Source organism: Stigmatopora nigra, chromosome 23, assembly GCF_051989575.1.
Source record: "Stigmatopora nigra isolate UIUO_SnigA chromosome 23, RoL_Snig_1.1, whole genome shotgun sequence".
In the NCBI taxonomy this organism is placed as follows: Eukaryota; Metazoa; Chordata; class Actinopteri; order Syngnathiformes; family Syngnathidae; genus Stigmatopora; species Stigmatopora nigra.
In genome coordinates, this window is record NC_135530.1 from 5748672 (window position 1) to 5763413 (window position 14742).

A 14742-nucleotide genomic window follows, 5' to 3' on the forward strand; every position below is an offset into this window, starting at 1 on the left:
CATATTTATGTTTATGTTGAAAAATGATCCGTTATTGGTCGCCAAACTGGTTTTAATCGCAGGGTCATCAAAATCAGATTTTGGGGGTTTAAAATCAATTTTTTTCAATTAGAAAATAATAACACATTTCTACAATGCGTCCCCTCAATGTCAGAAGTCAATTATAAAAGCAGACAAATGTGATATATTTCATTGAAACTTAGTGAGTTACACACTGATTTTCTATTGTAAATTTGCAAAATATTAAACATTGGATTTAGAAATATATTGCAATATTTTTCAATTATTGATTTCTACGATGGAAGTTTAAATATATTTATTTTCTGTGGCTTAGATTAAAAAATATATATATTGAGAGACAAATGTATTTCTGACACATAAATGAATATTTTCGAGGCCCTGGTGTTGCGTGCTTGTGGACAAATTGAATTAAAAAAAAAAAAAAAACAGTCACGTGACCAGTACAATCAGGAAGTGTGGATGTCATCCCGAGGCAAGATGGTGGCCCAGAGCGTGCAATGCACGCCCAAGTTGGTGAGTTTTACCTCTTTTTATGCAAGATACGGTTTATTTTTTCCTTGCATTTCATTCATAGATGTCAAAAATAAATTTGTCTTGTGTTATGGTGTTTCGTCCATGTCATCTTGCAGTTTCGTGTATGTAAATCATTTTTTTAGTGACAAATACACTGCGCTCAAGCCAGCGGACGATCGCCTTTTTGTGGTCAAATGTGCGGACGCTCAAAATAGTTTTACGGTAATTCCATTCAAAACAGCATCCTATAGGTCATAGGTGTTAAAGTGGCGGCCTGAGGGCCAAATCTGGCCCGCCGCATCATGTTGTGCGGGCTGAGAAAGTAAATCATGAGTGCTGACTTTCTATTTTAGGATCACATTAAAATGAAAAGTAAATATGTATATTAAATTTGCTGATTTCCCCCTTTTACCTCAATAATTCTAAATTTTAATCCATTTTTTCTGTTTTTATTTCAAAAATCATTTTATAAAATCTAAAAATATATTTTAAAAAAGCTAAAATAAACATTGTTTTAGATATATAAAACCCCGAATATTCAGGGATTTTAATCCAGTTCTTTTAATCCATTTATTTAAAAAAATCTAAATATAAAATCTAAAATGGTCCGGCCCACATGAAACCAAGTTGACGTTAATGCGGACCGCCAACCAACCCGAGTCTAACACCCTTCCTTTATTTATTTCATAAACCTTCTCCATTCCAAGCTCACTTCTCCATTCTGCCTATAACAAGTCCGGCCCACCTTCCAGGAATTGCATAGAACATCTTGAAAGCGGGTTCATGTAAACACAGTAAGCTCAAGCAATTTAGCAGTTTATTTTTGTTGCACCTATCTAAAGCAAAACATTGTCCTCAGACTATTCCACCAGTTGTCTGATTCTCCAACACAACCCAAAAGCTCCAAATTTGTTCCCCAATGTCAACATATTGCTTATGTCAGCCTAAAACACACTTTCAGTGGATGTTTTGTGTTTACGAGCATGTTTGCCTTCACCGTGTCACCACCGCACAGAGCAACGACCTTGTTGTTACGCAACTGCAGCGCTCAGCATGTTCTATTTCATCTCTTTGGTTTCCACAATCACCTTCACCTTGCTTGGAAACATTATCATCAGGTTCTTATCCTCCTATTGGTCCGTTTAACTCTCCGCTTTTTCGTCAGCTGTTTCCATTTTTGAATACATTTTTCATTCTAGTACAAAAGAAGGGGGAACAAATACAACAGCGTGATGACCCAGACATGTATTATTTAAATCAAGGGTGTCAGAGTCGGGTTGGTTCGCAGGTTTGCTTATTCTTACTAGTGTCACAGGGGTGCTGGAGCCTATCCAGCCAATGGCAGAAATATTTTCTAAGGAAATGACAACTATACTGTACTTACCCAAAGTTCAACAAGCTAAATAGGCCAAGGGTGTTGGAGTCGCGTTGGTTCGCGGGGTGCTTTAACGTCAACTTGATTTCAGGTGGGCTGGACCATTTTAGATATAATATTTCGATTTTTTTTTTAATAAATGGATTAAAAGAATTGGATTAAAATCCCTGAATATTCCTTTTTTTGTAGATCTCAAACAATGTTTATTTGAGCTTTTTTAACATATATTTTTAGATTTTACAAAATGATTTTTGAAATAAAAACAGAAAAAAAATAATATTTAGATTTTTTTTTAATATAAATTGATTTAAAGAACTGGATTAAAAGCTCTGGATATTCAGTTTTTTTTTATAGATCTAAAACAATGTTTATTTGAGCTTTTTTAACATATATTTTTAGATTTTACAAAATGATTTTTGAAATAAAAACACAGAAAAAATTTAATATTTAGATTTTATTTAATATAAATGGATTAAAAGCCATGAAAATTCAGTTTTTTGTAGATCTAAAACAATGTTTATTTGAGCTTTTTGAAAATATATTTTTAGATTTAAAAAAATGATTTTTGAACTAAAAACAAAAAAATGGATCAAAAAATTAGTTATTGATTTAAAAGGGGTAAAATCAGGAAATTTAATATACATCTATACTCTTCGTTTGAATTCGATCCTAAAACAGAAAGTCGGCACTCATCATTTACTTTCTCGGGCCGCACAAAATGATGCGACGGGCCAGATTTGGCCCCCGGGCCGGCACTTTGACACCTGTACATTTAAATAAGATTGACTTCTAAAGTGTATATTCAGCTGGATGCAAGGAATTTAGATGGAATCACCTCGGGGATACAGTGGAGCCAAAATGGGCAAACATCTGAGTCAACTCCATCAATTCAGAGTACTGCAATATCGTCGTTTCCTCTCAAGTCAAACTGGAATGCATTTTTATGAAAGTTTTATTAAGAATTCCAGTCTGACCTTGTTTTCCTCAACCCCACTTGTACTACAATGTACATACTTCTTCAATACTATGTTTTTTTATTAAAATAACTATGGTTAAGCCTTTTTTGATGACAATGTCCATATGGGTTAAATCCTTTTACTCCCCATTTAGGAATTTACACACACACATTGTTTTTATTTCTTCATTTTTATTTTTCATTGCCAGTTCTTTCGGTAGAAATGGATTGTAATGTTCTATATTATGATATGATATTATTCTATATTACATATGAGATTTCATCTTCAATGCTGGAAATGATGGGTTGTAAAACGTTATCATAGGTCAAGGTATTGGCTGAAAATGGACGTCTTGTTCAATTTATTATCATAACTGTTGATAAGGGGAAGAGATTTGTTTTTTGAGCTACATTCTGAAAAATATTGATATGAAGATTGGATAGATGCCCTTGAGGACTATTGTCCCTTAGTCTACATTGTTATTATTATTATATTAGTATGGATGGAGGCTTTTTATGTAGATTCATGTGGGCTGGACCATTTTAGATATAATATTTAGATTTTTTTTAAAACAAATGGATTAATAGAACTGGATTGAAAACCCGGATTATTCAGTTTTTTTATAGATCTAAAACAATGTTTATTTTAGCTTTTTTTAAATATATTTTTAGATTTTACAAAATGATTATTGAACTTAAAAAACAGGAAAAAAATGATTAAAAAATGACAATTATTGATTTAAAAGGGGGAAAATCAGGAAATTTATTATATATCTATACACTTCATTTGAATTTGATCCTAAAACAGAAAGTCAGCACTCATGATTTACTTTCCAGGGCCACACAAAATGATGCGGTGGGCCAGATTTGGCCCTCAGGCCGCCCGTTTGACACAGCAAAAAATGATTACAAAATTACAATCATTCATTGAAAAGGGGAAAAATCAGGAAATTTAATAAACATCTATACTCTTCATTTGAATTTGATCCTAAAACAGAAAGTCAGCACTCGTGATTTACTTTCCCGGGCCTCACAAAATGATGCAGCGGGCCAGATTTGGCCCCCGGGCCGCCACTTTGACAACAGTTTTCACATTTTCGTAATCCATCCTATCCTCTGAATACAGTCATGACATCATATACATTGTCATACAGAGTGAAATGACATGCTTTGACATATTTCCTGGAATATACACAACTTGTCATGGGAAAAGGACAAACTATCCGGGAGTTGTTATTTCTATTTTTGATGCTCTTCTCCCCACCAACGCTGCCATCCCTTCCACTTGTGTACCCTGGGGTCAGCAAGGTTACCCCCTCACAGTAAAACGCTGTTTCTCTCACAGTGTCGACATGTTCCCTGTCGGCGTGTATGTCTTGGCGGGCCCCGACGGCACGACGCGCCACATCCAAGCCCACCGGCTCTGATCTCTGACACCCCCTCTGAGCCGGAGCAGCTGCCACGTACCTGAGAGGACGTGAATCACCGTGGAAACCAGAGCTCACATTCAACATTCACAGGTCCGTACACTCTCATCTCTCTCCAATGTCACGTTATGCAACCCATTCCTCGGCTTTATAGGTTAAACTCATAAAAAAACAAGTAGAATATCAACATTTCAAACGTGACCAACATGAGGAAATCCATTTTTGGAGTGACATACTGCATGATATTATCCAATCTTTCATGTTTGGCTCCTTTAAGCATTTACATGTGTGTCACGTACCCCCTTTTGCAATGTATTCGTCAGATTTGAGCTAACTCCCAAGCATGAGTATTATGTAATGTCTCTGGCTGACATAGACGCACGCACGGACGCATGGATTTGCATATTTTCTCGACACTGAATCCATTTCTCGTAATGTCACGTCGTTGATATATGAAGGCATTGACATTTAGGCAGCGTACTTGGCACCCAGATCGGATGATATCATTATATTTTATATCAGCGCAGTTTTTACACAAAAGTTCATGTCGGTGATAGGCATCCAATCCACGTGAACTGTCTAAGGCTAATACTTATTGATGTTTTACTTTGACTGTTTTATAAATATACAAATATGAATATGTATATATATATATATATATTTTTTTAAATCAAGCCTATGCTTTATTTAAAACATGGGTGTCAGACTCGGGTTGGTTCGCGAGCCGCTTTAATTTCAACTAGATTTTACGTGGGCCGGACCATTTTAGATATAATATTTCGATTTTTTTAATTTTTCTAAATGGATTAAAAGAACTGGATTAAAATCCCTGAATATTCAGTTTTTTTATAGATCTAAAACAATATTTTAGCATTTTTTAAATATATTTTTAGATTTTACAAAATTATTTTTTTAACTAAAAACTGAAAAAATGTATTAAAAAATTACGATTATTGATTTAAAAGGGGGAAAAAATCAGGAAATTTAATATACATCTATACTTAAAAAAAAAATGGATTAATATAACTGGATTAAAATGAATATTCAGGGAATATTCATTTTTTTATAGATCTAAAACAATGTTTATTTTAGCTTCTTAATCTATTTTTAGATTTTACAAAATGATATTTTAACTAATCACACAGGAAAAAACTTAAAAAAATTACAATTATTGATTTTAAAAAGGGGGAAAATCATAAAATTCAATATACATCTATACTCTTCATTTTAATGTCATACTAAAAGAGAAAGTCGGTACTCATGATTGACTTTCCCGGGCCACACAAAATGATGCGGTGGGCCAGATTTGGCCCCTGGGCCTCCACTTTGACACATGTGCTTTAAAAGAATTGTACAGAGTAGTCGAATAAAACCCAATCTAAAGCCTTTTTTTTCAATGTCTTTGGATAATAAATTTCCTGTTATTTGAGTGGGTGGCAAGTCCGTTTATATGATAAAAATCCGCTATTTTGGGGGTTATGTATCACAGCATCAGTACGTGTACTTCATCTAATCCTATTGATGCTTTTGTAATCCCTCCAAAATGAATATGTTGATGATAGAAGCGGTCGTAAATAGCTACTGGACTCATCCATGAGGAGATCTCAGATATCTTAATGCAACTAAGCCCAGAAGGTGACTCATTCAGATGCCCAATATTTGTTTGGTACACTATATTCTTGGTACACTATAAAATAATATTATTATTTTTTAGAACCTGGCTAACCGACAGGGTCCGTCTACCTTTAGGTTTTTGTCTTATTCACTTTTTGTACTCTTTTATAGACTTGTACTAAACAAACAAGCACCAATATCCATTTTAAAAGTAATAAAATCAAATTAAATAATAATAATAATGAAATGTTAAGGCCGTAGCTGTTTACTTGCCCTCTAACACACCTGAATTCACTCAATGTGGCATTAGGTAAATTGCGTTCTTATGTTTATTTAATTTTTGGTCCAGGTATTTACTTTCAAAATATAATTTAATAAGCGTTTATTTATTGAAGGACTTAATGACTTTAAATCTTGTGTAGTGGAAGGCAAAATTAAATAAACAAGTGACTCATAATCAATGTTTGAACAAGTTTACAAGCTTTCTCTTCAATTTTTATTGTTTTATTGTCATTTCCAAGCGCCGTGGGGGGTGCTGGAGCCTATCCCACAGTCAATCGGAGGGCAAAAGGATAATGAAAGTAGCTAGGGATCATTTAGAGCAGGGGTGTCAAACTCATACATGATAAGAACTGGATCAAAAGCTCTAAATATTCAGTTTTTTTATAGATATAAAACTGTTTATTTGAACTTTTTTCTTAGTAAAGGAACACATAATAATCATTTGTTTTTAATTTCAAATGGAAACAATTAAAAAAAAAATTAAAAAAAAAACAATATATATATATATATATATATATATATATATATATATATATATACATATATTCAATATTAAAGTGGAAAACAGAAAATATTTTTATATATTTATTTTTACATTTTACAAAATGCTTTTTGACCTAAAAACACCAAAAGAAAGAAATAAACAAAAAAATGCAATTATTGATTTAAAAATGGGAAAATCAGAAAATATAATACTGTATTTTCACGACTATAAGGCGCACTTAAAAGTCTTAATTTTTTTCCAAAATAGACAGTGTGCCTTATAATCCAGTGTGCTTTTTAATCCAGTGCGCCTTATATATGGAAAAAACAGAAAACCAAAGACGAAAAACCACCACTGTGGGATATTAAAAAAACACAAACGCCTGAACTGAAACAATACTGTTAAATATGCAGATGCCATCTTAGTTTTCAAAAGAAAAAAGATTTTATTCAAAAAAATCCAAAACATCAACAATGGCTGGCTCTAGAGGTGACTGTGTAGTGAGTGCTTCATACCTGGAGGTCAATAACAATTGCCGTATTTTCACGACTATAAGGCGCACTTAAAGGTCTTAAATTTTCTCCAAAATAAAAACAGTGCCCCTTATAATACAGTGCCCCTTATAATACAGTGCACCTTATAATACAGTGCGCCTTATAATACAGTGCGCCTTATATATGGAAAAATGTCATTCATTGAGGGTGCGCCTTATAATGCGGTGCGCCTTATAGTCATGAAAATACGGTACACATCTATAATCTTCATTTGAATTTGATCCTAAAACAAAAAAGTTAGCACTTATAATTTACTCACTCGGACCGAACAAAAAGATGCGGCGGTCCAGATTTGGCCCCCGGGCCGCCACTTTGACACCTGTGGGATAAGACGTTTTGCACCATCAATGGGGGCCATTAAATTACCTTTATATGGGCAAAAATAAAGACGTCCGCCCCACATGAGCTTGACACCCCACATATGCAATATACATACACAAGTTGAAGCAAAAACCCACAGTGAGTTTCCACCTGTTGCCACAGTTGGGGGGCACTGCCAGTAGCTGTCAGCTAATGGTCGCCCACATATTAAAAGAACATGACCTATATTCCTCAATTCTTGGCCGCCTCAAGCGTTACAGCCGCCCGCTCAGGAAGGGGAACTCCTTGGGAGGCACGTCTCCGAGTGCTATGGCCAGTTCTGAAATCCAGGGTTCAATCCCGAGTCTGGATGGTCCTGGTTAGAGTTTGTTCTACACGGGGTTGCACGGCTTTTTTCCAGGTACTCTGGTTTCCTCAAACAGGTGTCAAAGTGGCGGCCTGGGTGCCAAATCTGGCCCGCCGCATCATTTTGTGCGGCCCGAGAAAGTAAATCATGAGTGCCGACTTTCTGTTTTAGGATCAAATTCAAATGAAGAGTATAGATCAGGGATGGGCAAACTACGGCCCGCGGGCCATATATGGCCCGTTAGGCTTTTTAATCCGGCCCGCCGACGTTGTCCAAATATTTTTTTTCTTCTTCCCAAGATGGCGCCGTCACGCGTAAGACAGTGGCAGTAGCTCTGTCCACTCTTATTAGTTTTTTGTGTTTTACATACAGCTCTTCTATCTTTTTTTAAATGACATTTTAATATTTCTTAATGCATTCCTTTTTACTTGACTTTGTACTTTATACTTTTTACTTTAATGATGAGTATGGTAATACTTTTTTTCAGATTATGTTTCATATGTACTGTTAACGGATGCACTTTTTTATATGTATCTAAAATTCATTTAAAAAAAGGAAGACACTAGACAACAAACAAATAAATAAATAAACAATTAAGGCGGCCTGGCGATTTAGTGGTTAGCGTGTCAGCCCAAATCCAGCTGGGTTGGTCCACCTTTTTGGAGTTTGCATGTTCTCCCCGGCCCTGTGTGGGTTTCCTCTGGGTATCCCCGCCACATACACACACACACTTTCCAAAGACATGCATTCTAGCCTGGTTGGACACTCTAAATTCCCCTTAGCTACGAGTGTGAGCGTAAATGGTTGTCTGTCTCTCCGTGCCCTGTGATTGGTTGGCTACCGATACTTCAAGGGTGTGTCCCAAAGTCAGCTGGGATAGGCTCCAGCATCACCCGCAAACCCTTGTGAGGATAAAGTGGTTGAGAAAATGAAAGAATGAAAAAGTAGTGGTCAATTCCATTGAAATTCAGGACCTTAACTGTGACAGCTGTCAAAGTGCTTTGTCAACTTGATCACCATCCCGACCTTGTACTAATTTATATCTGGCTCGGCTCGGTGTCATCTTGCACCCGGCCGGGTAATAGGAGTGTCAGAAGTCACGGCATGTTCGCTTAGGACAGTGAGGGACGCCCCTTGCGGAGTTTAGAAGACAAATCGGTTCGTTGTTACCTAACAGTGGAAAAAAAAAAAGCTCAATGTCGCATCTTCTTCTTTTAGACTATATTTCTAAGAATTTCTATGGATTCACAGTAGGGTTTTCCCCATCCCATATGATTCCAGTCACATGATTTTGGCGATACATAGTCCCTTTTTCCTCAGAAATGTGTTAAAGAGGGCAAAATGGCATAGCCAAATGACTTTTTTTTTGAATCAAGGGTTATGTTTTTATTTTTTATTTATTTTTTGCAAATTGGACGCAACTGAAACTGATTTACGGAGGCATGATAACATCTAATAGTTATGCCGCGAATATTAAATGATAACAAGTGTAGTATAAACATGTTATGTAAGTTTTTGGACAAACTTCAATGAATGATATTTTTCCATATATAAGGCGCACTGTCTGTTTTGGAGAAAATTTAAGACTTTTAAGTGCGCCCGTTAGTCGTGGAAATACGGTAATTGCTATTGACTTCCAGGTATGAAGCACTCACTACACAGTCACCTCTAGAGCCAGCCATTGTGTTTTTTTTGGGATTTTTTTGTATAAAATCTTGAAGTGGGGGAGAAGCTATATGGTGGAAGATGTTGTAAACTAAGATGGCATCTGCATATTTAACAGTATTGTTTCAGTTCAGGTGTTTTTTTTTTTTAATATCCGACAGTGGTGGTTTTTCCTTTTTGGTTTTCTGTTTTTTCCATATATAAGGCGCACTGGATTATAAGGCGCACTGTCTATTTTTGAGAAAATTTAAGACTTTTAAGTGCGCCTTATAGTCGTGAAAATACGGTAAGTTAAATCGAAGGTTTTAATGAAGAAAGTGTGGTTTGTGGCAACAACAAAAAAACACTTTTTTACACCGTTTTTGTTCTTTAATTCTTCAACATAATGAAACGGATACAAAAACATGACCTTTTGAATGGTAATTCAGAAATATTTCAATGTAAATTAGGAAATTGCAACCATCAAGCAGGCAGGCCATCCTTTTTTATGCTGCATTGAAGAGTTTGAAAGACATTTTGGAAAGCTTTCAAAGGTTCAAGTAATACCTCCCAAATGTTGGCAGCAGTTGAAGCACAGTGAAATCAGAGCATTGATTGTCCTGGTAGAACCTTTTTCCGCCTTCGTATCACTCACAGTTAGACTTTTCTTTAACCGATAAACTACTACATAACGGCGAAAACCAATTTGAATCATTGAACGTTCAAAACTTTGACAATATTTCTACAATATACAAGAAAAAAGGGGGTGGGACTACTGTCATACAGCATAAAAAGGAGTCTAACATATGTTATACACATTTGTTTGAACTAAAATAAAACATTGGATTGTAGAAGATATTCTCAAAATGCACTTGTAGACTGACAGTGTACAATAAAATAAAGATTATTTACAGAACATATACAATTGTCCAAAAAGACCTTGTTTTATCTACCCCCCCTCCCAAAAAAAAATAGAAACATGCATATAAACACTATTTCACTTGAAATATCGATTTAATTCACATATTTTGATCCACAAAAGGATCTGTAAGGTGGTCTACTTTGGCGGAGAAGAGAATGATTCACAATTTCATTTTTTCTTTTAATTCTTCCGCTAACATTGACGACAATTCATGTCCAATTTGAAATGAACCAATCGGACATCGACGTTGAAAATGACTGTCAATTTTTTTAAAGGCACCAGTAAATAAATAGCCCATTTACTATTGAAAAGGCACAAATTCAAAGGATCAGCCACATTTAAAAAAGTTCAACGTGTAGATTACTCTAGGTTAAAAACAAGGAATCACACTTTTTTTCATATTTTTTCCTGTTTAAATGTTATGTTTGTTAGTCACCATTTTTTTTTGGTTTCTGTTGAACTTAAACTGTACGCCAGCACTGTATATTATTTTCCCTCTTCGTTTGGTAGATTTTGGCTAGTGTGCAACCTGTCATCCCCCCCCCCCAAAAAAAAAAATATATATATAAAAATAGGGCAATCCCGCAAAGGCACGAGTACAGTGTTCCCTCGGTTATCGCGGTTAATGGAGACCGGGACCACCCGCGATAAGTGAATTTCAGCGAAGTAGGGATTCCCTTTCAAAAAGGCTTAATTTGAATTTAATTCCAAATTTTTTTTAATTTTTTTTATTTTTAATTTATTTTTTTTATTTTTTTTACCCCCCTGTATACAGTACACCATATAGAATACGGGTAGAGAGAGTGAAATTCATGTTATAACATTAAAAACTATAAAATATGTTGTTTCAATGTAATATTTGTATTTTTTTTCCAAAAAAAATCTGTGAAACTCTGAGTCCATGGTAGCTGAACCGCGAAGTAGCGAGGGAACACTGTATATTTGAATTTTTCCTCAATCCGTCGATTTAAGATTTCCAACACATTCAACCTACTTGACCTTTTTTCTTCCTTTAGTCATTTACTGTAATTCCAAAAGTGACTCCTCCCCTAATATGGCACTATAATATGGACTTTGACTAATTCCACAAATTGAGCCTTTGCCTACTGCATGTTGACCAAAAAAATGTCTACAAAAATAACACGTTTTTTTCTGATTTTTAGTTAACGTCAAGTGCCTGAAGCAGATATCCCCTATTATGTACAAAATGACCCTATTCAGTAGATTTTTTTTATATACATAAAGAGTTCAAATCTTTGACTATAATACTGGAAGCATCTCCAATGCTTTACGTAGTCAGAGATCAGTCCGGCTTCAGGCTGGGTTTTGCTGGAGAGAGTTAAACTAGCCCACTTAGCGTTATTGTTACGGTTCATGCAGACTTTGGCGAGCCTCTTTTACTCCATCGTTCGTTCACATTTGAAGAGAGCAGCAAAAGACATCGACCGGTCGCTGGCGTAACGCGTGTTAGTCGTTCGTTCGTTCGTTCGTTCGTCCGTACGCTACGAGGCGATGCCAAGAAGTGCTCCGTGTTCTTCGGGAGGGCCCGTGTTACATTCAAGTGCGCGGGATTTATTCGTTCAGGCTCAGAAATAACGGCAACAATGGCAACCGCCGAGCGTCTGCTCGCCTCCCTCTTACACTTCCGGAACTGTTCTTACGACAAAATACGGCGAAACCCAACTGAAACGTCCGAAGAGAGAGAGAGAGCATCTTGATATGTCCGGCTATTGTAGTAAATGTGTTAAAGGAGGGACTGAGCCGTCAAAAAAACAAATCCACGGCACCCTCCTCCGATGTTGCTCCGGAGGGGAGGTCAAAGGCTGAGTTTAGTGCCCCCCGCTGGAACCGGGTGGATTGTGGATCCAGTCCAGGACGATGAGGGATAGGCTGCCAGTCATGAAGACGATTCCCACGACCAGGAAGATGGCCGCCTGGGAAGCGAGACCGATAGATAATAAGCCAGGGAACACGGCGGGTGGGATTTTGGAGAAATGAGACGATATCTTGATACGCGTGTGAACTCACCCCGATCTTCTGAGGCGAACGAAGAGGTACTGACTTCACCAAGCGGAGGTAGAAGGCCGCGGGGAGGATAAAAATCAGCATCGTAGCTGCCGAGGAACCTGAGCCACAAAAAAAAAAAAAAGATTATGTTTTCATTCCGGGCGCAAAAAAATGACAATCTACTACATCTACTTCTAATGGCTAACTATGAAGTACTTCCTTCCACGTGAGCTCAAGTTAAAATGAGTTTATCTATGTAATACAGTGACTTCAAGGCCCTCTCTGCTGGCCTAAGAAATATCTGAATCATCTGTAATATTTTGTCCATCAATATTTATTAAGTAATTCCAAATTGTCAATTAGCTTCATTTCATTGTTTTCCCCCTGGTTGCACTGCGTGTGTGTATGTGTATGTGTTTTCATATTGAAGCATTTAACCAATCACATTTCAGCCATTATTTGTTGCCAGGGTCAGAAATCTGCCTCAAGGCCTTCACAATCAGTTCTGCAGGCTCTGCTGCATTAAACAAGCGTTATTAAGACTGTTGCTTTAACCAATCAGATTTCGAGTTGGCAACACCACAATGCCTTGTCGCAGGCGTAGGGATACGTCATAGCCTTCTCGCAGGTGTTGGGATACGTCAGCTTTCACCAACTATGATTGGCTAGCCAGAGTGAGCCAGCTAGAGCTCGCAAGCCTATCTCATCGTGCCACGATTGGTAAATACAAAATGCATTTCAACTTTTCCAAAGTTCAAAAGTGAACATTTTTGTTTCAAGAATCCTTCAAATCCTTTAAAATTCTCGAACTTTACGGGAACTAAAAGGACTCGGGACCACCAAATTGCTCTCCAATCCTCCACTTGGTATTTGTCTTTTCAACTCACCGATGAAGCCGAAGATGTCTCGGATGGTCGGGACGAAGATGACAAGCATGTTGTTGAAGAACAAGATGCAAGCGGCGATTAGCATGTGGCGAGGCCAACTGAACTCTCGGCCACTGAACAGCAGAGTTGTGATGGATGAACGGATCTGGGTGGGGGTGAAGAAGTTCACAAAATGAGACCATTTTCAATCAAGGGTATAAATCTATTTTCTGTATGATCAACTACAATTGTGTCATAGTGTTAAAATCGTTACTTTCAAATGAATTACATCAATACTGTATGCTTTAGTCCAGACATGGTGGGCAAACTACGGCCCGCGGGCCACATTTGGTCCGCCGTCCCTCGGAAACCAGTGGCAGTAGCTCTGTCCACTCTTGTTTGTTTTACGTGTTTTACAGCCCCTCTATCTTTTTTTAAATTACATTTTAATATTTCTTAATACATTCCTTTTTACTTTACTTTACTTTATACTTTTTACTTTAATGATGAGTGATAAGTATGTTAATACTTGAGTCCTTTTTTTCTGCTTATGTTTCATTTGTACTGTTAACGGATGCCCTTTTTTTGTATCGTATCTTGTGCTGACCTGGACCATCTGTCAAATTTTTTAGGGTCAATTTAGCCCCCGGGCCAAAAAGTTTGCCCATTTGTGCTTTAGTCACTACATATCATATTTTTCGGTATATAAGTCGCACCAGCCAATCAATGCACAATAAATGTGGTCGGGGGTCGCACTGGTTTACGAGTGCCAATTCTTGATTTTATCAGAAAATAAGAACAAACAAATGTCAAAATAACAATTGTAAAATGGAGAATAACAGGCTAATGAGGCATCTGTTAATATAGCATAAATTCATCCATCTTTTTTGGGGCCTATCCCAGTGGACTTCAGGCGAAAGGTTTTGTAAACCCTTGACTGGTCGCCAGTCGGCTGTATGTTAAATAAACGTGAGCAACATTTTTCAAATATCTTTAGTCTAAAAACATGGCAAAAAATTATGATATATATATATATATATATCTATTTATATATATATATATATATATATATATATATATATATATATATATATATATATATATATATATATATATATATATATATATATATATATATATATATATATATATATATATATATATATATATATATATATATATATATATATATATATATATATATATATATATATATATATATATATATATATATATATATATGTGCATGTGTATGTGTATATATGTATATATGTATATATTCATATTTATATATTTATATATATTCATATTTATATATATTAAGTTAAAGTCAGACTTGTAGTCCAAAAATTTTGGGAGCTAGAATTTATCAATTTTTGTAAAAACCCTCAAGCCTGGTCATATGAACGAA

At 36.0% G+C, this 14742-nt stretch overlaps 1 protein-coding gene across 2 annotated transcripts in view; it reads right to left on the reverse strand.

Moving 5' to 3' along the window:
- Nucleotides 1-9904: 9904 nt before the first annotated feature.
- Nucleotides 9905-14742, reverse strand: part of slc38a4 (solute carrier family 38 member 4) — a 28387-nt gene continuing 23549 nt past the window's right edge. For both annotated transcript variants that reach the window (XM_077709378.1, XM_077709379.1), the window contains exons 14-16: nucleotides 13353-13497; nucleotides 12487-12584; nucleotides 9905-12392 (exon numbers count right to left, since the gene is read on the reverse strand). In XM_077709378.1, the coding sequence (XP_077565504.1) occupies nucleotides 12288-12392; nucleotides 12487-12584; nucleotides 13353-13497 (348 nt within the window). In that variant the 3' untranslated portion in view covers nucleotides 9905-12287. The remainder of the gene's footprint in view (nucleotides 12393-12486; nucleotides 12585-13352; nucleotides 13498-14742) is intronic.